General features: G+C 45.6%; 1 protein-coding gene and 1 pseudogene across 1 annotated transcript in view; one reads left to right on the top strand and one right to left on the bottom strand.

The window, feature by feature from the left end:
• Positions 1-21364, bottom strand: part of SLC37A2 (solute carrier family 37 member 2) — a 67548-nt gene extending 46184 nt beyond the window's left edge. The window contains exons 1-6 of the mRNA XM_006035933.2: positions 21303-21364; positions 20408-20489; positions 19996-20083; positions 11927-12005; positions 9994-10129; positions 2208-2284 (exon numbers count right to left, since the gene is read on the bottom strand). Of these exons, the coding sequence (XP_006035995.1) occupies positions 2208-2284; positions 9994-10129; positions 11927-12005; positions 19996-20083; positions 20408-20489; positions 21303-21364 (524 nt within the window). The remainder of the gene's footprint in view (positions 1-2207; positions 2285-9993; positions 10130-11926; positions 12006-19995; positions 20084-20407; positions 20490-21302) is intronic.
• On the top strand, positions 247-387 carry LOC112548046 (annotated as a pseudogene).
• Positions 21365-22946: the final 1582 nt, after the last annotated feature.

Below are 22946 nucleotides of genomic sequence, written 5' to 3'. Positions count from 1 at the left end.
GGGATTTCTCCCTAGCTTGCTCCTTTGGCCTTTGTGCTAAGGGCAAGCATGATTTGGGGGCATCTGAACTCCAAGACTTTCAGGCATGAGGCCTGAACTTAAGATGTCTGCCATGGATTTGGGAGCATCTGAAGCCCTAGACCGAAGAGTCTGGGCAGAAGGACACTTGCTGGTGGTAGTGCCACACAGACTTAAAATGATTCAGTTCTTCTCCGGCAATAGAATTCAGAACTCATTTGGCTAACTTGACTTAAGAGGTGGTTTTTCCAGAGTGAGACTTATCCCTTGCACTCCAGGCATGCTGACCTTTGTGAGTTTCCCCAAAAACAGGAAACTTGACTGCACAATTTTGTGGCAATGGGGGAACTGCTTTTTTGCCTTCCCCCTGGCTTGCTCCCTGGCCTTTTGGCTAAGAGCAAGCAAGACTAGGGGATATCCAAATCCCAGGGTCTGTGGGCCCTGGGCTTGCACATAGGATGTCTGCCACAGATTGGGGGGGTATCTGCAGCCCCAGATTGATGAGTCTAGAAAGGAAGATACTCGCCCAGTGGTAGAACCACATGGACTTGAATGACTGAGCTCTGCTCAACTGAAATTTGACTATAGGCCCTTGCCCAACAGAATTCAGAATTGATCTGCCCCTTGAAACAAAACAAAATAAAAAATTAAATGCAGGCATTTTGGCCAAGATCAAATGTAGATCAAGTATAGAATGAGGCCTGTCTCTCGTATTCCTGGCAGGATGACCCCTGCAAGTTTTCCCAAATGGAGGAAACTCGACTGCACAATTTTGTAACAATGGGGCACTGACTGTACTCACGCATTCCCCCTGGCTTGCTCCTCAGCCTTTTGGCTAGGAGCAAGACAGACTAAGGGGCACTTGAACTGGAAGGCTTCTGGGCCTGGGGTTTCCATGCTGGATGCATGCCATAGATTTGGCAGGTATCTGAAGCCCCAGACTGATGGGCCTGGAAGGGAGGATACTTACCCAGTGGTAGAGCCACACAGATTTAACAACTGAGTTCTGCTCAGCTGAAAGTTGGAACTTGACTACTGAGCTTTGCCCAGTTGATTCTGAAACTGAGTTGGCCCTTGAAACAAAATATATATAAAAAAAAGTTATACTAGATTTAAGTGCTACTCAAAAGTGTATTTATGAAGCACCTGTGTTAAAACTTGCAGCCATTTAAAAAAAATGGCAATCCACATTCTGGATCAACTAAGTCTATGGGTACTGTGCAAATTGCTACAGCCATGTTTAATTTCAAGGTTATTGTTTCAAATTTGCTCCTCACTTCCATGTGCTCAGAGAAAACAGTCTGACAGTAAAGGAGAGGGAAGAGGTTGCCGGGGGAAAAAGTTGTGGGGAAGCAGAGAACAAAGAGCTATACAATTCCCCCAGATTTATTTTCCCTGCTGTAGCAGTGGGGAGGGGAAAAATTCAAGGTAAACCTCCAATAATTAGATTCTATATCTGGAAAATGATAACAGATTTATATTTTTTCCAGATACAGAATCTAATTATAAGGGGGGTAACTTATAATCAGGGTCATCTTCTATCTGAGTAAATATAGTAGTTGAGGAGATACAGATTTGCAGCCAAGTATGAGAGGAGGAAAGTTTAGGGTAAAGAATCACACAAGGTCAGTGAAGACTGTGGATAGCGAAGAACTAGTACTTGGCCCAGGGAACTGAAGTGTGCCAAATTCACCTAACAGGTGACAAGCATACAACATACATAATTTGAGAGATGCAACCTGTTGGAATGCTACTCTTGAGTAGCAGGATGTGACAGCAGTGGCTCATCAAGCTCATGCTAGAAAACCAAGGTCTATGCCACAAAGCCCTAACTCACAGGAGGTCTTCAGGCAATAGAAACAGAGTGCAGCATGCAGGCTTTACTACTGGGGAACTGCTCAGAGCAGCTTCCTATGTAATGGTACTTCTGTACTCAGAGAAACTAAAATCCTGGGCCTTCCTAATCCCCTGTCTCATGGAAATTTAGTTTAAGGATGCTCTATACATTTTGGGTCAGGCCCCAATGGCATCCCTGTAAATCATAAATCAAGGCAAACCTGGGGGTTACAGCACAAAGGATAGTTTCCTGCTACAGCAAATGTATAAATCAAGCACCTCCAAAAGAAGATTAAACAACAAGCACTTGAGAAAAACCACAACAGAGATCATGTGATAAGAAATAGACTCACTTCCCCTTTCCACACCAGTTCCCGACGCACGTTACCACAGATGGCCAACCGGTTGTCTGCACCAAGCCATTGCAGATCTAGCAGAAAGAAGGGAGACAGCATGAGTACATGAAAGCATCTGCATAAACAAGTTGTGAAAAATAAAAACAAACAAACAAGCACTGTCACTGTGCTGTATGGCATTTATCCCAGGTCTCAGGCAAGTTCAGGCATTCTCTAGTAACAAGCTACTAGTGTACTTCATTCACTACCTGAATCAAAATCTGAGGCAACAGTATTTTACCCTTCTTATTCCAAAGTCTTTAGTCCAGTCAGCATCTAGAATGCCCCCTTTCCCTCTCTTCTTCTATCCCAATGACATGCTTTCAGACACAGAACCTCTTCAAGGCCTCACTATACTACCATTCTCTCTCGACTCCAAGTTGGCAGTAATGCAGAAACTAGGCCAGCACAAAAGCAGAGAGTTGCAATTTTTGCAGTTTGGTCACACTTGCCCAATGCAAGCAACCCCAATACAGATGCAGTCTAGGCAGCCATAGCAGGGCTTAAGTCTAGGGGAGGGAGGAGAAGGGGCCAGTTTACTGTGCTAGTTTGCAAGTGCCCTTGCATATCATAGGCAAAGTCCATTTTCTGTGGCCCACAATGAGCTCATTTGGTTGCTTGCCAGACTATAATATGTGTAGCTGTCCTGAAGAAGTGGTACACAATAAAGGCCACACCGCTCGTAGCTCACTATGCAGGACCACTTTAGCTATTTCCATCACCCAGTTCAATAGCTGTTTGTGTATTTTCAAGCCCACTCAAACTGCTCAGAGAAGGTTTAAAAAATGCCAAAGACAGATACTTAGACCTCAAAGGAATATGAAGCTACCAGAGGAGCCCTTCTTCCATAAGGAGTGACCAGGAAGCTGCAATCATTATGGAAGACAACATTCAGGTACTTCAACTCTCTCCACAGACTCTCTCCATTCAAGTACTTCAACTCTTCCTCTGCAAGCAGAGGAAAGTTTTCTTCTCCAAGGAAGAGGCTACAGTAGTAACTCTCAGTACCAGTCACCAAGTTTCAGCACCTAACCAAAATGGCCCAATTTTCAGATTAGCACACAATGAGAACTCATCGGCTAAGTCCACATGAGTGTAGATGGTTGGTTCCCCAGGGACAGCCAGAAGCAGCACACCTTGTGCCCCATACCCTCTAGTGTGAGGCAAGTTACCCCAGGTGGGGTAGAGGAGGCTGGCCCCAGTAGCCTTACCTGGGGTACTGGGGGCCTCCTGGAGCTGCAGCAGCAGCGATCCTGCCATTTGGAGCCTAACTAGCCACTAGAGTGTGGCTCCAGCCAGTCAGGCTCCAGCTCCGAGTGGTGTGCGCTGCCCCCACATGAGCCACTCTACCTTTTTTTTGTGCAGATTTTTCTGCCCCCTAGATATCCAGGGCTCAAAAGAACACCCCCCCCCCCCCCCGCCCCCGGGGTGCTGCTCCCTTGTAGTGCAAAGAACAGGTGAATGTGTGGTGTGTGGTATGTGGTGCCGCAGATGTGTTTGCAGCACCACATACTGCACGACCACTCTCGTCTGGACAGGGCCATTGAGTGACCAGCACTTTTGAAAAAAGTTAAGACCATTTATCAGAGGATTTAAAATACAGGCTTAAAAAATTAAATTTTAGGTGACAATTTTCAAAAGTACAAACTGAAAATCAATAATATTGCCCTATTTCATGGGGTTTATACATTGGGGTGGAAGAGAGGATTGTCACTTGCCCAAAATTATACAGTGAGATAGTGACAGGCTAGAATCAGAATGTGGAATCCTTAGCTCAACCTCAGCACCCTTTTGTACAGGGTTGACTGCTCCAGTAACTAAGAATACCAAGAGCCCCTCACTTTTCACTATGTAGCTAGTATTTTCACCTGCTGAAGAACAAAGTTTTGCTGCATCCCACAGGAGGACAAAGGATCCTGGCTCCACAATGCTGTATAGCAATGCTATTTGTCTGTCTGAAAGTCTTACTACTACCTTACTTTTTCCATTTAATTGCATTATTTCAATTCCACACCCACTCCCAACAGCAGCACCACATGCCTGGGATATAAACATGGCTTTGAATCCTACACCCAAGTTGAGAATCCAGATCCACTACTGACTCTCAGACACCTCCTCTCACCGCTTGTTTCTCCATTCGTAAAACAGGGTTAATAAGACTGACTCACTTCACAGGGAAGTTGTGAGGCTCAAAGCCTTATTTTGTGGGAGGTATCTCAAGTTTACAAGCCTGAGCACCTCAGTCTTTAAGAAGAATGGAAGAGATCAGTTTTTAGATACTCCTGGGCAACCCAACAAGTCTACCCCAGCCTAAATGTCTATTTAAAAGTGGATGCATGTCAAATAAGACTTTTAACCTAGGCTCCTGTCCCCTGGATTCCAGGGCTGCAATTAAGGGTTGCACTGACTGTTTTCCAATAAAGATAAACTGTTAACCAAAAAAAAAAAAAAATTACCAGGCAGTAACAGCCAGGGTTACACCCAGAACCTCACGCTGTGAAACAAGCTTGTTGTGAAATTTTTTCCTAGAGTCACAAGGACATGTAAAGAACAGAATACCCACAAGGGCAGCTGCTTTGTGGAAACCTGCACTACTTCCCCAAACCCCTGAAGTTAGTTTCTCCACTGTGAGCCAGGATACATTTGGAAGTCGTGTTTCATTACAGTCCACATAAAAGGTGGCACTACAGCAGGTTTGGCAGCATTTTTCCTGTTAGAGCAACTAAAATAGAAACCTTCAATTATAATGCAGGTTCAGGAAATGCTGTTGACTGTAGTAGGTTCAGCTTCATCACCATATGTGCCAGTTGTGTCTGACCTCTTATACTGTGTCTTTTTTGAGCAGATCTTGAAGGGATTAGCTCTTTTCATAGTTGGACAGGAATGAGAGCACTCTTCACAGAGATCCTGGATAGGCCTCAGATTCGTGTTACCCAAACTTTTGGCACACAGGGCACACTTTTTTTTCCCAGATTAACATTAGTGGCATACTTCACTCATTGGTGTGCAGGCCATATCTGGTGCATTTGCCCCATCCTGCCATACGGGGCCAGCTCTGTTGGAGCCCCATTCAGCCCATTTTCCACAGCACACTTCCACCAAACTCATGACACACTGGTGTCCTGTGGCACACACTTTGGGAACCACACCCTAGATGAAGAAGACACTACTCTTCTGAACACATGCATTTAGCTTTCACCCTCCTCTCAAGGTGTCACTAGTCTTGATAATCCCCTTGGTTATCGAGATTAGTTTAACAATGGGACTTTTCCCTCCATATTTTATCAGCTTCTAAAGAGACTCTTACGGAGGAACTCATAATGGAGGAGATGAATTTCTCTCCATATTCCAGAAAATAAGCCAGCTCTCGCACACATTTTCTCTCTCTCCCTCCTCATGTCTTTGGAACAATCTTTATAATGAGTTTGAACATGCTATGACAGGACACTGGAAAGTTCACTGCTTTAGAACATGCACCTGGCATAACCAGACATCTGTCAACCTGCCAGCTCTTCCTGCCACACAGTATTAAACAAGGGTGTGGGATACAAGACACATTTGTGGCTTGCCTTTGCCTTCATGGAAGTCTGGAGTGACCAAAGGAGATGAACACATAACAGAGAGCTTCCCCAGTTACTGAAAAACAAATCTTAACTCTAAAGAATACAAAGTAGCAGGAACCCAGACCCTAAAAAAAAAAAAAAAAAAAAAGGGGGGGGGCCATAAATTTAGGTACTCAAGGTGAAACCAGTGCACTTAAATTACAGCTGTGTTAATTTGTTCATTTAAGATTAGAAGTTTAGACTCTAACACAGGCCAGAATATTTCATTTTGTAATTCTCTACTGTTTGCAGAGAAACTAAAGCTGATATTTTAGTCAAAGGCATACAGAGACACTAAGAAGAGCTAAAAAAACCATCAGCTCAGTCATCAGCATCCATCAAAAAGGCAAACAAAGTGTTAGGGATCATTAAAAAGGGAATTATAAACAAAACTGAAAGTATCATTATGCCCCTTTATAAATCACCTTGAATACTGTTCCCAGTTCTGCTCCCCACACCTCAGAAAGGATATAAAAGAATGAGAGAAAGTACAGAGAAAAACAGCAAGGATGATTAGTTGTATGGACGCGCTTCCATATGAGGAGAGACTAAAGAGGCTAGGCCTATTCAGTTTACAAAAGAGATGTTTGAGAGGGGACATGATAAGGGCCTAGAAAATACTAAATTGTGAAAAGAAAGTAAATAGGAATTTATTATTTACTATCTCTTGCAATACAAGAATGAAGGGTCACCAAACTAAATGAGTAGGTAGTTTAACTTGAGTTTAAAACTAACAAAAGAAAGTTATTTTTCACACAGTGTGTAATTCAAGTATCGAACTCACTGCTACCAGATGTTCTGGAAGCTGACAATTTAGCCAGGTACAAAAAGGGATTGGACAAATTCTTGGAGGAAAGGGACATCAGTAGCTATTGAAAATGGGAGTTAGGGATATAGCCTCCAAATCAGAACTTCCTAAACGTTAAATGCTAGAGGCTGGAAATGGGAGAGGAACAGTGGAAAAAAGCCTGGTCATACCCTGTTCATTCTCCCTTTCAGCATTAACTCTGTGTGTGACAGAAGTCAGGATGGACCAAATAAATAGCAGTTCTTATGCAAGATGGACTTTAATTCCTTTTGTACAACTAAAATACAGCTCTCTAGCTGCACAACTGTTATTCTTGACACTTAAGTGAAGCTTGCAGTTCTATTACCCTATACTCTGGATGTTTAAGTGTATGTAAATATTACAAGCATGGGCAGTCAGCTATGCACTGGTTAGGCACATACACAGCTACATATGCACACCTATTCTGGACACACAAATGCATTTAAGTCAGGAAATGTAGCCAGCCAGAGATCCATGGCTAATGAGAGTTAGGCTCCAGAGTATGCGGGGGGAGGATGAGGAAGAGAAGGGCCTATCCCTATTTTAGTGCCAGTAGCTAAGTGGTTAGAGCCATTAGCCAAGAAGTAGAAGACCCAGGCTCTAGGCCCCTTGCTTAGGGGATGTTTCAACCTGCACCTCTGACTTTCCAGAATAGTGCCCTAACCATCACAATACAGGTTAGACATTATCCCAGTTCCCTCTCCAGTGTTCCTTTTGAAGCTGGACTCCTGGGTGCCTAAGAAAAAGGAACAGGGGTGGGGAGGGAGACAGTGATGTGAAAGGCCAGGTGGAATTGAACAAACCAGAGGGCATATGGCTCAATGAGATGGCTGCTGGCCTGCAAATGCACATGCTCTGGATTCTAGCCTAGACCTTTACATCAAATGGGGCAGTAAATTCCCTATTGCACTACTCTCCTTCCTTTTAATCCAATGAGAATTACCAATAAATGAAATGAGGCAAGGTCTCAGATCCAAAAAAATGCTGGAGACCAGGTAATGCTTTACCTGTGGTGTGGTGGTTAGAACACCTGGGAAGTTAAAGATGTGGGGTGTGTCTACACATTCATTAATGCACCGAATTAATGCACTTGTATAACCAAGTATTAAATCAACGTGTAGTAACTGGCACTACTACACAGTAGTGCCAACGCACAACTTTTTAGTGATGCTAACTGCACAGTAGCACATTAGCATGGCTTTTGCCCTGCACACTAATGCAGCTAGAGTTAGAATGTTCAGAATTAGGCTGCACAGTTAACATCTTGTGCAGATGCGCCCATGCTGGTTCAAATCCACTGTAGGTCAGAGAGGCCTAGAACCTAGGTCTACCATCCTTTGGGCATGTACCCCAACCACTTGGCTATTGAGCCTAAATCCTTAAAGGGCGCTTGACTCTCCCACCCTTCTTTCAGGATTTAGGCTCAACTACATGCTTGGACAGCATACAGCCTACTTACTACGCATGCTCAATCTATGTCTGAATGCTTATATGTCCACAATGCAGGACAAGCACAAAAAATACAGATAGGCAATTAGGAGTTTTCCATTTAGGCGTACAAAGAGAAACAGAATTCCATTGCAAGTGACAGGTTCCATCATAGCCCAGCAGCTGACAGTTCCACAGAAGTAGCTTGTGATCAGCAGACTATCTGTCAGTTAGTGTTGGCTGACGCAGAGGCTCACAGTTAATTTATTAACATCCCCAAAACCAAGGCTTGCTTGATGGTCAGGCCCTCCCTGGAACATATTAGGAATATAGTGAATAACCTAGGAGCACTGCGAGTTGCTCAAAAGATTTTAGTTGACAACAGTTCATCTGCATACCTTCTATTGAGCCAATCCTGGTGTATATTCCTGACTGACTTGAAAGTTAACAAAACAGTCAAGGAAAGCAGAGAATAGATTGAAATTGCAATGTACTAATATGCAAGAGAGGAATAAATATGTAACAGTATGCATGTGTTAGCAGGTGTTTGGATGAATCAAAGAATAATGTATGTATAAAAGATGTGTTTTTAGGCGAGCTTCAGTATCTGTGTCTCCAGGCCTTTATCTCCTGTTAGTTGGATTAGCCTGGCTTCCCATCACTCCCTCCTTCCCCCCAACCCCTCTCTCTCAGCTGCCCAGGGGGCCAGCTTTCAAAGGGGCACTGGAGAGTGAATAGGGGCTAATGTCTACCTTAAGGTGTGATGGTTAGGGCACTGTGCTGGGAAGTCACAGACGCAAGTTCAAACATTCCCTGAGCAAGGGGGCCTAGAATCTGGTTTTTGACTGACAACCCAACTAAACTAACAGTGCATAAAAGCTAGGCCTGTGCGAAGTGGCAAGTATTTGCTTTGGTTTTGGCCGATTCAGGGGACAGTGATTCAATTCAGTGATTCGAATCACTGTCCCGAATCGATTCGACTGAATCAGCCAGGACCATCCTCTGCCTGCTCTTCCAGTCATGCAATGGCTGCCCTGCCCACCCCAGCTCCCAGCACTTTGAAAAAAAAGCCCCGACTCACCAGGTGCTGCTGGGCGGGGAGCCGATCCCTGCTGCCCTCCACTGCCCCACACTGTGTAGGGGGCTGCCCCAGTCCCCCGATGACTGCCCCACCTGCTGCAGCTCAGGTCCTTTAAGAAAAACAAAAAAAACCCGAGAAAAATTCCCAGACTCACTGTTCCTGCCTGGCAAGGGGCGACCCCTGTTGTCCCACACCATGTGGGGGGCTCTTCCAGGAGACCTCCGAAACCCCAAGGCAGCTGCAGGAGCTAGAGAGTCCCAGGGTTTTTCCTCGGGTTTTTTTTTTTCCCCGTAAAGGGCCGGACCTGGGGCAGGCGGGGCAGCCATGGTGTGGGGGCTGGGGGAGCAGGCAGGGGATGGGTCCTGGCAGGCCTCCCCCCATGGTCCCTTCCCCTCCTCCAGGCCCGCTTCCCCTGCCCCCTACTTACCAGCTGTGAGTCAGGCTGCAGCCACCAGGGACTGTCCGAAGCATAGAAGCTCTCTGAATCTTTTCTGAAGATTCAGAGAGTTTCAAATTGATTCAGACCTTTTAACTGGTCCCCTGATTCGATTTGGATTTGGAGATCTGGCCACCGAATCGGGCTGAATCAAATCAGCACCCGAAGCTTTTATTAGGGCTGTGCAAAGCTATCTGATTTCTTCTCAGTCACAAACATACAGCAGTTGGGCTGGAAGAGATACCCCTAGAAGCTGCAACATTCAGCTGCCTGCTCTGCACAGAAGACTTCTGCAAACCATGGCTTAGATTGAATGTAATGTTGTAGTAAATTAAGGGCTTATAGATGAAGAAAAGAGGTCTCTTTACCTGGATGAGGATGAAATACCAGAGCAAATGGATATTCCAGAAGTAGCCAAGGCCAAATAAGGACGTGAATATTCCGCTCAGCACCATTCCGCCTGATAGGTAATACCGCAGTGGGAGGCGCTCACCAAAAATGCCGCTGCACAGAGAGGAGGGAGACCATAAATACATCTGTACACCAAGGTAATCAGCTGGTTAGACACTGAGATGAGCAACACATTGGACACTAGTATTTGTGCAGCTCCCAGAAACTGGAAGCTCAGATATATTCAAGGGAGGCTTCTGCTCTCTCTGCCTAGATGCCCAGCACAGTGGAATCTATGAGTTCCTGGCTGCACTATTCACAGTAAAGCTGAGAGGATGGAACCACCTCTACATAGTCTGGAAAAAATAAAAAGCTCCTTTAATTCTAGGCAAAAAATAAAACCAAGAACCAAACTTGAAATGTCATCATTCCCTCCCAGACCCTGAACCAATGACTTTTGATAGGTTCATCTGGCTAGACATTTCTGAGAGTGTCCCAGTACCAAGACACCCTTTTAATCTGCTCTACCTAGAATGCCCCTCTCCTCTTAGTACCTCTAAGAGGTACTGTACATTATAAGAAGTACTGTATATTGTAAGAGGTACTGTACATTGGCCAATGCTGAAGCCACATCTTGCATGCCCCAAGCTAGCTTACCATTTACATTTAGGTTCAGTGCTGACTGAAAGTATGGCACACTGACACTCCAGGCAAATCAAACATCCATGGCACAGACCCTGCCCCAGCCAACCCAAATCAATACAACAAGCTGTCCCTCAGATACACAGGACACACTTCAAATACAAAACCAAGCAACCAAATTTATGAACAGCAAAGTAATAAACAGTAGATGAGAATTTCACTACATGTAGAATAATGTACAACTAGGTTGGTAACACCTCTTATTGATGATTATTACTAGCTAGTGACTACTAATGAGTAACTATTTCTTATCCCCACAACATTAGTTTTTAGGGGTGGGGAAAAAGGCAAGTCCATGAAGAAAGGGAAAAAAACCTTAACAAAACACCTCACAAAGAATGTCTGCATTCTAGAATCAGGAAGATGTGGCTGAAATCCCAAGCTGGAATGACTCTTACTATACTGGCATCAACTGCCTAAACCCAAAGGAGACAAGTTTTTGCACAGAGATTATGAATGGCTACAGAGTTTCGAATCTGGCTGAAAAGAACAGGCAAGAATCACAAGAAGGAGTCCAGTTTTGCAGGTCAGGATACTAACTCTAAAGTCAGAAGCCAGCTGTGTGTAGGGAGGGGAGGGAGAGGGGCAGAAAGGCTATCTAGATTAGGAAACATCCTCCTTTGCACCTGCTTTCCTTACTTCTTGATCTCTTCATCCTGCCCAGATGAAGGGAAACTGGCCACATTAAAAAAAAAAAGTTGATGGGAGCTCACTCCTAAGGGAGCTCCTTAACCATTATTTGCATTCTGCAGTATAATTTGCCCAACAGATCACAGCATTTGTCAAGCAAATGTGCAATAGCTTTTAGGTACCAAGGAAATGCCAACCCAGCCAGGGTAAAAGGGGATGGCTGACCGACTAATTAAAGCTACTCCAAAGAGGTTCTGGTTATTCTTCATATCCTGTCCCATTCCTTCTGAAGCTGCTAGGGAAATTTAGGGGTCCAGAATCAGAAAAACCCAAACTACCTTCGGACAGGATACCAAAACTCACCACATCAGGCAGAGATGCTGCCCTGATGCAAGAACTTATTCCACTTACCAGCAGCTTTGCTATTGAAAAAGTTCTCATGGTATAGCTGTGGAATAAAGAGAACTCTAATGGGGAGCAGTGAGGCTTCTCAGGAAAAAGTGTGAGATTGGAGTTAAAATTCCCAGGAGATAGTAACCATTCTTCTCCCTAAATGCCATCAGCCTGTGAAATCCATACCTGATAAACATCCCTATTGCATACGCAACTAGGAAAGCATTATCCAAGGCTCCAAAGAGTTCCTTATAGTTGTCCTTATCTGGAAAAAAATTAACAATATTACAAGTCAGCATGGGATACAGTAGTAAGGTGCGTGTTCAGGATCCCATTCCCACAAATGCAATGTGCCTATTCTTACCATTTTATCCACTTGTGGGGGTGCTTTGAGATGCAGAAGCTAGGCTTGTTCCTAGCACTAATTTCTTCCCCAGTGTTTACCTTTCATCACAGAAAGTCCTCACAACCCCTATGAGAAACTGCTTTTTACTACTCCTATGCATCTTCAGGCTGCTGCTGAGAGTCCTTAGGAACTCATTCTCCATGGTCTTTTTTAATAATGATAGCATTAGGTGTGTCTAAACTCTAAAGCACTGCTCAAACATGAATACATTATTCCTGCGTGACCAACGGTGCTGAAGGCCCAGAAACATGACACAGTTTCAAAAGCCTTTTACCCCAGGATCCTACAAGGGGACAAACCTATTGTCCCATTCTAAGTACCTGTCAAGTATCCAAATTAACACCTTGTACTGGGACAATAGTGCTACTTTGTTAATTGCCATTTAAACTGAGTGAAAACACAATCCCTTTTTCCAGGTTTTGATTCAAGTCAAAGCTCAAACAGGACAATGGAGACAACCTGGGGAATTAAATTCTGTATCAGTTTTTAGTTTCAAAACAGTCCTGAGTTTTTGTAATAACATTTTCCATCCTTCACCCTTTGACACAATTTTCCCCAAAGAAGATACACCAATATATTGCTTTTCAGACTCTATTGTCCCTTCTTTTGATAGATGTAAAGGTTTGCAAATTGACTCTAAATAAGAGGTTACCAAACTGAAAAGTTTAAGACATGCAACCTTAATTTTAATTCTATGCCACTTTACCCCAGATTACTGCTGAGGCCTGGAGTCTCAACCTTACTACTTGCACAGTAAGACTCCTTCTCCATTCCAGACTGTCTTGGCATTTGATACAAGCTTTGATAGCTTCCATTACATATGGATGTATGATTGCCCTTTGCACCTGGGACAAGCACATTAGGTGCTATTCAGCTGATTAATAACCTCTACTTGGCTCAGATCAGTCCAGGTGGCCTGGGAACCAACTGCCAGGGAATGCACTAATGAGATAGGTAAACATGCTGTAAACATATTATGACCTCAAGAGTTAATCATGTCATTTGCCAGAATGTGCTGATGTTTCACCATTAGACTGTGACCTGTTAAGTCATATTTAAACTGGCAAAGAGCAGAGCTAGATACTGATTCCTCCTGGGAAAGCGGCTTGGGCCACTGACGGTAAAAAATGAGGTCAGGATGCAATGCTCTTTGCACCCCTGCCCCGAAAGATTAAACAAAGTAACACCACCAACTGAAAACCAGAGGGGCAGCAACAGACAGAGGGAACAGAGACTGGGAAGACAATGAGGCAGGCAGCTCTACAAGCAGTCAGTCATTCTGCCCAGCTGTCAGAGCCTCCCAGCCCCAACATTTTACAGGAGACCTGGGCCACTTCAACAAGAACCAGAGCCAGGTGCTCACTGAGAAGTCACTGTTCCTGACTGGCCCTGGACTCCAACATGCAGTGCTGACCAAGAGCCTCATGACTGCATCCTCAGAGTGATGGAAGGGAGCTCTCCCAGGGCCATACAAAATATTACATAGATATATGAACTGTCATTTACTGGGTCAGGCCATAGGTCCTTCTGGCCCAGTCTCCTGTGTCCACTAGGGGGCGCCACCACTGCCCTCTAGGTACTGCTGGACAAGAGTTGCAGAGGGGACTCCCTTGTGGAGCTTGTTGCCCTTCCAAAGGAGGCTTCTGCTGCTCCCCTGTCAGGCTAGCCCCCACACCACCACCACCACCACTGCTGCTGCCTCTGCCGCTGTCACTGCCCTCCCACCTCCAGGGTGGCATCTGTGCACCTGAACCTGCACTTGCATCTTCACCCACTCCGGTGCTGCCAGGGAGGCTGTGTAGCCTGAGGGGACCCTGCACCACCAATGGGACCACTCCACCTGCACCAGCTGCCTCAGCAGCACCCATGTTTGTCCCCAGTATGCTGAGTCCTGTGTTCCACCCTTCACTGCCCTTGTGTTTGTTAGAATGAGTAAACCATCAGCATGCCTCCCTTTCCTCCTGTGTCTTCCTTCCCCACCCCTACTCCCTCAGGGGGTAGGAAGGGCAAAGAGCTGGCCTCCAACCCCAAGCCACGAACACCTGTAGGGACCAGGTGCTCCTCATCAGGGTGCACCACACCCACTCAGCCGTCCCTGACCCTGCCAGCATGGCTTCTCAGCAAGGAAGCTGCAGCTATGCCCAGGCTGCTGCAGGGAAACCCACAACCCCCAAGCCTGGGCCCTCCACCACCACTGCCCCTTCTACCTCAGGCAGCAGAGGCTCCTTCCTAGCCCTCATCCACAGGCATGGGGTGAAGTGCTTGTTGACTGAGAAAGAGGGCCCACACTTTATGAACTACATGCAGGTCCTGGCTCAGGCAGTGGGAGCCAACAAGACTGTGGTGGCCTCCAGGTTCCACAGCAAAAGGTTGTTCTTCCTTGCCACAGAGACCACCACCCAGGAGGCAGTGGAGAAAGGGCTCACTGTGGGGCATGTTCCCCTCAAGCCTCTGGAGGAGCTGGGGTCCTGAGCTCTTCTCACCATGCCTCCCCAACTCAGCCCTCCTGAACAAGTCCCTGAACTGCTGAGGGACTTCCAGCTCATCCTCAATGCTGTGAGAGTGCTGGTGTTGCAAGGCAAGGGGCCAAAGCAGTGCAATGCCAGGAATTTGAAGACCCTGGGTGTCTTCAGAAGGAGGCTAGATAATCACCTAGCTGAGGTCGTTTGACCCCAGCATTTTTTCCTGCCCATGGCAGGGGGTCGGACTTGATGATCTGCTCAGGTCCCTTCCAACTCTGAATTATCATTGGGCCCACAGCTTCCACAATGCCTTGAACATGTACGGGAGGGTGGTGGGGTTGCTGCTGGGCCCCACACCTGGTGTTACTGCTTGGACCACTCCATGGTAGATGTTTAGTGTGCCTGTCAGCTTGACAGCACCACCACCTTCACCTTCCACCTCAGGGTGGAGGAGCAGATGCACCACTCTCAGTTAAACCAAATTTACATCTCCATGCTGAACACTGCCCAAGACCATGTTTCCAGCATCAGGCTGGCCCCTTTCAGCAACCAACATCTGACCTATGCTCGGGTCATGCTGCAGTGTGAACATCCAGGACCGGCCTAATGGCACTTTAATAACAGCCTGCTGGAGGATATTGACCAGGGGCAGGCAATTATTTTGGGTAGAGGGCCGCTTACTGAGTTTTGGCAAGCCATCAAGGGCCACATGACAGGCAGCCCAGAGCAGATAAGTATTAATTTTCTAAATTTTTAGGGGCCCCGCAGGCCAGATAGAATGGCCTGGTGGGCCGCATCTGGCCCCTGGGCCGCATTTTGCCCGCCCCTGATATAGACTTCATGGCAGCCTTCCAGAAGTTCTGGCTGGCCTGGCATGAGCAGCAGCTGGTCTTTCCCTGGGCTTGGAGATGGTGGGACATGGGGAAGGTGCATTTCCACCTCTCTAACTGCAGCTACACCCAGGGACACACCCAGCAGAGGGAGACAGCCAGGGAGCAGTTTGTGGGGTAGGTCCTGGAGCTAGAGAGGTGCCTGGCTGCTGATCCAAATAACCCGTCTCTCTGCATAGAGTGTCAGGAAAGATGGAAGGAGCTCTGAGTTCTGGACAACTGCTGCATCCGCAGCATGTTGGTCCACTCACATATCCAGCTCCTCCAACAGATGGACCGCAGCTCCGGCTTCTTCTATGCCCTGGAGCAGAAGAGGTGTCCCAAGAAATACTTCACCTGCCTCCTGGCAGATGATCGCACCCCCATCATGGGTCTGGACAAGCTGTGAGTAAGGACAAGAGCTTTCTATGTGGTGCTTTCTCACAAAATCTGAATAACACTGCTGCCTGCCAGGTCCTGTGGAGGGACTACCTCAGGTCAGTGTGGGCAACCGGGACCAGCTGGAGGGTCCTATCATCCTGGTCAAGCTCTTAGGTACCCTCCACTTGATGCCCACCAACAAAGTGCTGGGCATGGACAGGCTGACCACAGAGACCTACTACACCTTCTGGGATGTCCTTGGCCCAGAAATGCTGCAGTATGGGCTGAGGCCGAAGTGGGTAGGGAGCTCCCCGTCAAGCAGGAGGGCCATGCTGACCCTCCTGCCAAGGGGAACCCCCATGACTTAAGAAACTGGCACACAGTCTCACTCCTCTGCATACACTACAAAGTGATAGTAAAAAGCCATCTCGCTGAGCCTGCCATTAAAGCATGCTGGCATTCTTTTGGTCTGCTTTCCATTTTTTTGATTTGCTGTATGCATTTGCTCTGTGCTTCCAATATTGTGTTCTTAAGCAGTTCCCACATGTACTTAAAAGTCTTTCATCCTTTTAGGGGCCCCTTTTAACTTCAGTCTAACTAGCTTCCTCATTTTGGTGTAGTCTCCATTTTTAAAGTTAAGAGCTACTGTAGTGGATTTTCTTCTCATCTCTCCTCCTACATGGATGTCAATGTCAAAGCCAGTTGCATTGTGGTCACTATTGCAGAGCAGTTCAGTAACACTGAAGCAAGCTACACAACGTGAAAAAGAAAGACGCCAGACTCAACAGCAACATATATTTTCTAAACCTATGCAAGAAACACAACATCAGTCCCAGAGGACTAAACATCTCCAATCCTCTGACTACTACACCAATTCCAAATATGCTTCACAACTTTGCAGGAGAGCTTCAGAGAAACTTAGAAATCATCTTCTTCACCTAACCTAGTCCAAAAGAAATCAGCTGAGGAAGGAAATCTACATGCTACAACAATTTAAGAGAGAAAAATCCAGACTTCTTCCCAAACATTATACAACATATATGAAGAGACTACCAAAGATTTTCCAGAACATCCATCCAACATAAAAAGAAGAAATGGAACCAATTACTCCAGGAACAGCTTTCCCAATCACAAAACAACCTTCAGAGAAATAACACCAACGCTGTACAACGTTCCAACCTCAAACTCGATGCAACTGAAAGAAGAAACCAACCCTGAAATACCATCAATCTCTCCACATGCACACTTACCAAAGCTGAAAAATCTGTCCTCCCCAAACGTCTGAATTTCTGTCCAGAAAAACAGCCTAATAAAATACTTAAATGTGGAGAACTAGAAGAATTCTTCCAATGCCTCCACCTCAAAGAATATTTCTGTAACTGAAATGAATTAACGTCCAACAACACTTCAACTTTTGACAACATCAAGGAAAAGGTCAGCCCCAACCCCCCCTAAAAAAACCAAACAAACAAAAAAAGCCACAAAATCCATCAGACTGGACACCTCACAGTGGGCAAAATCCAAACCTTGACCGCTATATTGTCTGCTTCAGAAAAATGAAATAATCAACAACGCATACCACCATAATAACCTATCCCCCTCAGAGAGAAGGGCCATAGAATCCCTAAGATCTAACCATCAAATAGTAATAAAACCAGCTGATAAAGGAGGAGCTATAGTTATCTTTAACCATGAAGACTACATAAAAGAAGCCAACAGACAACTCTCTGACACCACCTACTACAAAAAACCAGAGAATGATCCTACTCTCCTTTTCACCTTGCAGCTCAAAATTACCATCAAATCATTTCCATCAGAACTACAAGAAAAACTATAGAACTTGATCCCCCCACTACCCAACCAAGGGACTTTTTATATGCTCCCTAAAATCCACAAACAAGGGAACCCTGGCAGACCTATCATATCCAGCCATGAACAGGCACCCATGTCACGAGTTTTGCCTGTCAGCAGCTAGGGGTGCAGGGCCCCAGACCCCCCTGTACTGATCTCCTCCACAGCTGACAGGCTTTGTGGCCTCAGCAGGGGCCACCACCCCTGCAGCTTTCACCCTGCTGTGCCTTAACACACACAGGGTCACCTATGTCACGAGTTTTGCTTGTCTGCAGCTTGAGGGGCAGTTCCCCCCAAATCCCTGCACTGATCTTCTTGAAGCTTGGCAGGCTTTGTGGCCTCAGTATGAGCTACCAGCCCTGCAGTTTTGACCCTCCTGTGTTGTAACATATAGACGTGACATGAGTTTTGCTTTCAAGAATTTGGGGTACAGTTCCCCCCAAACCCCTGCACCGATCTTCTTGAAGCTTGGTAGACTTAATTCTCTCTGCAGAGTCTACCACCCCTGAAAATTTCATCCAAATCAGACAAAAACAACAAAGTTATAGATATTTTATTGATTCCCCATTATACCCTATGGCTGGATCTCCGAGGCGGCTCTGAAGCTTCGGAGCCACTTCGGCCAAATTGAAGCAGAAACCCGGTCGGAGCTCCGGACCAGATCCCTGGCATCCGAAGCGGCTGGATCCAAAGTCGGATCAGATCACTGCCAACTCGCACAGGCCTACCTGCCAACATAGCTCCACGTGCCCCCCCACAACTACTACACCCCTCAACAGAAACATTAACATTCCTGGATCTTAGACCTGCGCCTCCGGAAATGTAATACCTCTCATCTAATGCACCAAATACCCCGATGGAAAATATGTAGGAGAAACCAAACAACAACCATGCACCAAAATGAGCGCACACCAGAAATCTATCAAAGACAGGAATACCCAATTACCTGTGGAGGCACATTTCTCACAAGAAAACCACGCTCTCTCCAGTCTCTCAGTTCTAATCCTCAAAGGGAATTTGCAAAATACCTTCCACAGACAAGCCTACGAATTTTTTTCATCAATTTACGGGATTCAAAAAATCATGGACTAAATACAGACATTGAATTTATGACAGTATAACCTGCCTAACATCTGACTCCCCAGGTAAACCCTCCACTTTTTATGAGCTATTCTCATTGCCTTCCTCCCGTCTCTCATCCTTTGACTACAGCCACTTTTCAATCCCCCTTCCCCTCTGCCTCCACCTATCTTTAATCTACTGACCACCTCAATTTACATTTTAACTGCCTGACTTTCTTACATAGGTACGTACTGGTCTCTGGCTGCTTTACCAGTCCATCCAGGAACAGCACAGACCATCTGCAGATGCTTCCTCAGCCTGACAAAGGGTGTTTGTGCCCTAAAGCTTGCCAAGAAGAATATTTTCAACTACCTGAGTTGATCTCATAAAAGATATTGGATTTACCCAAAGAACCTTGTCCGTCAGTAACACTTTTACACTTTGCACCAAATCCTGTAGTGCTCAAGAATGGCACTACTTAGGCCATTCTTGAGCTAGTCCTTTCTTCTTGTTGGTTTCAGAGCTAGTTTAGTCTCTGCAAGCCAGCCTGGTGGTTTTCTTCTTGTCACCTCCCTTAGCATTTCTAGCTCGCTGCTACCATCCTGGTCAACAGTACATCCCAGATTTCAGAGGGGGGGGCGCGGCGGTTCCTATTGAAACCCAGAATTTCTATCCACAGAAATTCTATGGTACCTCTCATCAGTTGAAAAAAATATCTACCTTATTTGATTCGATGGAGTCTTTGACGTTGAGTGCCACTTCCCAACCTATTTTAACATTCCTGTATAACATTCCACTCCCTGGACCTATTCTAACATTCCTGTATTATTCGTATCCTGGTATTACAACATCCCACTGAATTTCCTCATTCCACCATGTTTCGGAGATACCTACAATGTTATTTATTATTACTGTCATTATTTACTGCTAAGCATTCAAGTTCCCCCACCTTTGATGTTAGACTTATAGCATTAGTATAAAAGCATGTATACTTTTTATTGTTGCCTAGTTGGTTATTCTGTGTGACCTTTTAATCATTGAAAGTATTTGTTTATACTGGTCTTCTCTGTATTTCACCTGAGCAGTCCCTCCCTGTTTCTCATCCCCATCATTTATGGCCATTTGTTTCATGGCTAAAAATCTTGGAGCACAACAGCATACAGTCAGGAGAGATGCTCTGGCACTTAGCAGGGAGAAGGAACCAGTAGGCAAATAGGGTCTTACCGAATGGTGCCCAATCACACCATGTGGTGCTGTTTGAGCCATTGGTGGGATTCCTTCCCAATGCAGAACAGTTGAGATGTAGCTCACTCTGAAAAAACAGAACAGGGTGAAAAGTCAGGGCCTCCTTCAAGAGGACTCCTTCACTGGGGTGGCAGGAAAAAAAGACCCTGCTTCTTCATTTCCCTCCTAGATGTGTCATGCCCAATAGCTGCAAGAAAACCACTCCCTGCTGTGGCAATACGGACAAGACCTACAACTGGCAGAGTACAGCTACTACAGCAGGCACCCTCCAGCACAGCAGGGCCCCTGCAACAGCAGACTAGATAATTAGAAAGTTGTGACAGAAACAGAGCATTGTTATGGTATATCCACTGGAAGGCACCCTTGATTACATTTCAGTTACTGCACTTACCTTCACAATGCTGATGGGTTTACGAGAAAGATGGTAACTGGTATAAAACAGAAATGTCAGCACAAGAATGAATCCCCGATACCTGGTGGGAAAAAAAAGACATTGAAACAAAGGGGAAATATACCTTCTGGTTCCTGGGGCCCTGCTGTAGTACCATTGTTAGTACTAGTGTTACTTATCTGGGATAGTACAATGTCTGCATTTCCTATGGACTCAGGGAGAAGGACAGTAAAGAGGTTTCTCCAGGCAAACTCACACCATATGGAAAAGGTGGATGGCCTGCACATACTTCAGTCTTCAATAATGCTTTGTCAGTGGAACCCTATTATGTGTCTGAGATTGTACAGGATAGCCCACACTTACTGGCTGGCATTGTACCACCTGATATTAGAAGAAAGGTAGTGAGCCAAAAAGAAAGATTACAGCAGATGGAAGACCCCAGGCATCCACGGTATGGTCACACAGAAGCAACCAAACAGCTTAAAGTGCAAAAGAGTTCTGTGACCAGGGTCACACCCCTGGACACGACAGCTGACACAACACAACTGAGGTTATAGAATGAAAGATTACCTGCAATCAGATGCCCTGAAATAGATCTGGAACCCCAGAAGGACCTTCCCAGAAGTCTGCACATCACTGCACTTGCATGTATTTGTGTTATTAGAGTAGTCCCATTTCAACATGCTTGTTTTTGATCTTCCAGTTCACGCGTGCAGGAGGTTCATGGCTTGCCAAGTTGACCACTTTGAATATCCACAAATTTGGTCACTTCACTGCTTGCTCCCTTTTCCAGATCATTTATGAATATATTAAACAGCACTGGTCCCAACAAAGATCCCTGAGGGACCCTGCTGTTTATTTCTTTTTATCCTGTAAACTGACCATTTATACTCACTTTTTGCTTTCTGTCTTTAAGACAATTTCTAATCCACGAGTGGACATTCCCTGTAATCCCATGACTACCTAACTTTTAATTAAGAGCCTCAGATGAGGGACCTTGTCAAAGGCTTTTTGGAAGTCCAAATATACTATGTCAAAGGAATCGCCCTGATCCACCTGTTTATTGACACCCTTAAAGAACTCTAGTAGGTTAGTGAGACATGATTTCCGTTTGACAATGCTATGTTGATCCCTCCCCAGAGAGTCATGTACATTCCTGTGCTGAACAATTTGTTATTATTATTGTTATTGTTCTTATTTCTACCTGTTTTCCAGGAACAGAAATTAGGCTCACTGGCCTGTTCCGTAAGTCCCCTGAATGCCATCAAATCCTTGTGATTTGCTACTGTTTAGTTTATTAATTTCCTTTACGTCCTCATCTATTGACACTTCAGTTTGGGTCAACTCCACTGACTTGTCCCCAAGAAGGAGTGGATCTGGTGAGGGAATCTTCAAGGCATCTTCCACAGTGAAGACCGATGGAGAAAATGCACTTAATTTCTACTACCCAACCTAAGTTTCCTTTGTTGCAATTTAAGCACATTCCTTCTTGTCCTGTTCCCTGTTGACACAGAGAATGGTAATCACCTTCCTCTTTATAAAGAACCTTTTTATCATTTGAAGGGTTATCAGATGCCCTCTCAGTCTTCTTTTTCTGCACATTAATAATCCTAGTTCTCCCAACCTTTTCTTGTAAGTTTTAAGCAATCTTCTTCTAACTTTAAACTGAACAAGGAAGCTGATAGATAAAGATAGCACACCCATTGCCATATTACTCAGTCTCTCTTTGGGACAGACAGATGGAGTATCAGTCCCAGCAGGGTCTGTTAATGGGAGGGAGACAAACTGGAATGCTCAGATAGTGAGAGGCTACAAGAGAACACATAGAACCCACACAGGGAGGGGACCACATGGCCAGAAGAGAACTGGAGACAAATGTTCCATCTTTCATCATTTTTGGAGTAGTTTGGAAGACTAGAAGGAATAGGTTGGATTTATTTCTCATGAAGAACAGACCAATTGGGCTAGGGACAGACATTCAAAAACACATTCAGGCCTTAGCCTGAATCGATTCAACCTTTGCAGGTTAGTCTAACCTGGCTAGGCTGAACTGGTTGTAAACTAGACAGATTCTCTCTGGACTGTTCCTGACTGGAACTTGGTTCCAGATTTTGGCCACCCTAACTGTAAAATATTGCCTTCTGATCTCTAACCTAAACCTATTCTCCATCAGCTTATTACCATTGTTCCTTGTCACCCCAGGTGATGCTGGGGAGAAAAGAGCTCTACCTATTTGCTGTTGATCCTCCCCTGATGAGCTTGTAGGCAGCCACCAGGTCCCCCATCAGCCTTCTCTTGCTGAGGCTGAACAGGTTCAGGTCCCTCAGTCTCTCCTCATAGGGCCTGTCCTGCTGCCCTCTCACCCAGCAGGTGGCCCTCCTCTGAACCCTCTCCAGGCTGGCCACATCCCTTTTGAAGTGCAGCGCCCAGTACTGGACACAGTACTCCAACTGTAGCTTAGCCAAAGTTGCATAGAGGGGGAGTATCACCTCTCTGGACCAGCTTGAGATGCATGTTTGGACGCATGACAAGGTATGGC

The sequence above is a fragment of the Alligator sinensis genome, unplaced genomic scaffold (assembly GCF_000455745.1).
Source record: "Alligator sinensis unplaced genomic scaffold, ASM45574v1 scaffold625_1, whole genome shotgun sequence".
Lineage (NCBI taxonomy): Eukaryota > Metazoa > Chordata > Crocodylia > Alligatoridae > Alligator > Alligator sinensis.
The sequence above is the reverse complement of the archived record's forward strand: the minus strand, read 5'-3'. Positions and strand labels throughout refer to the sequence as shown.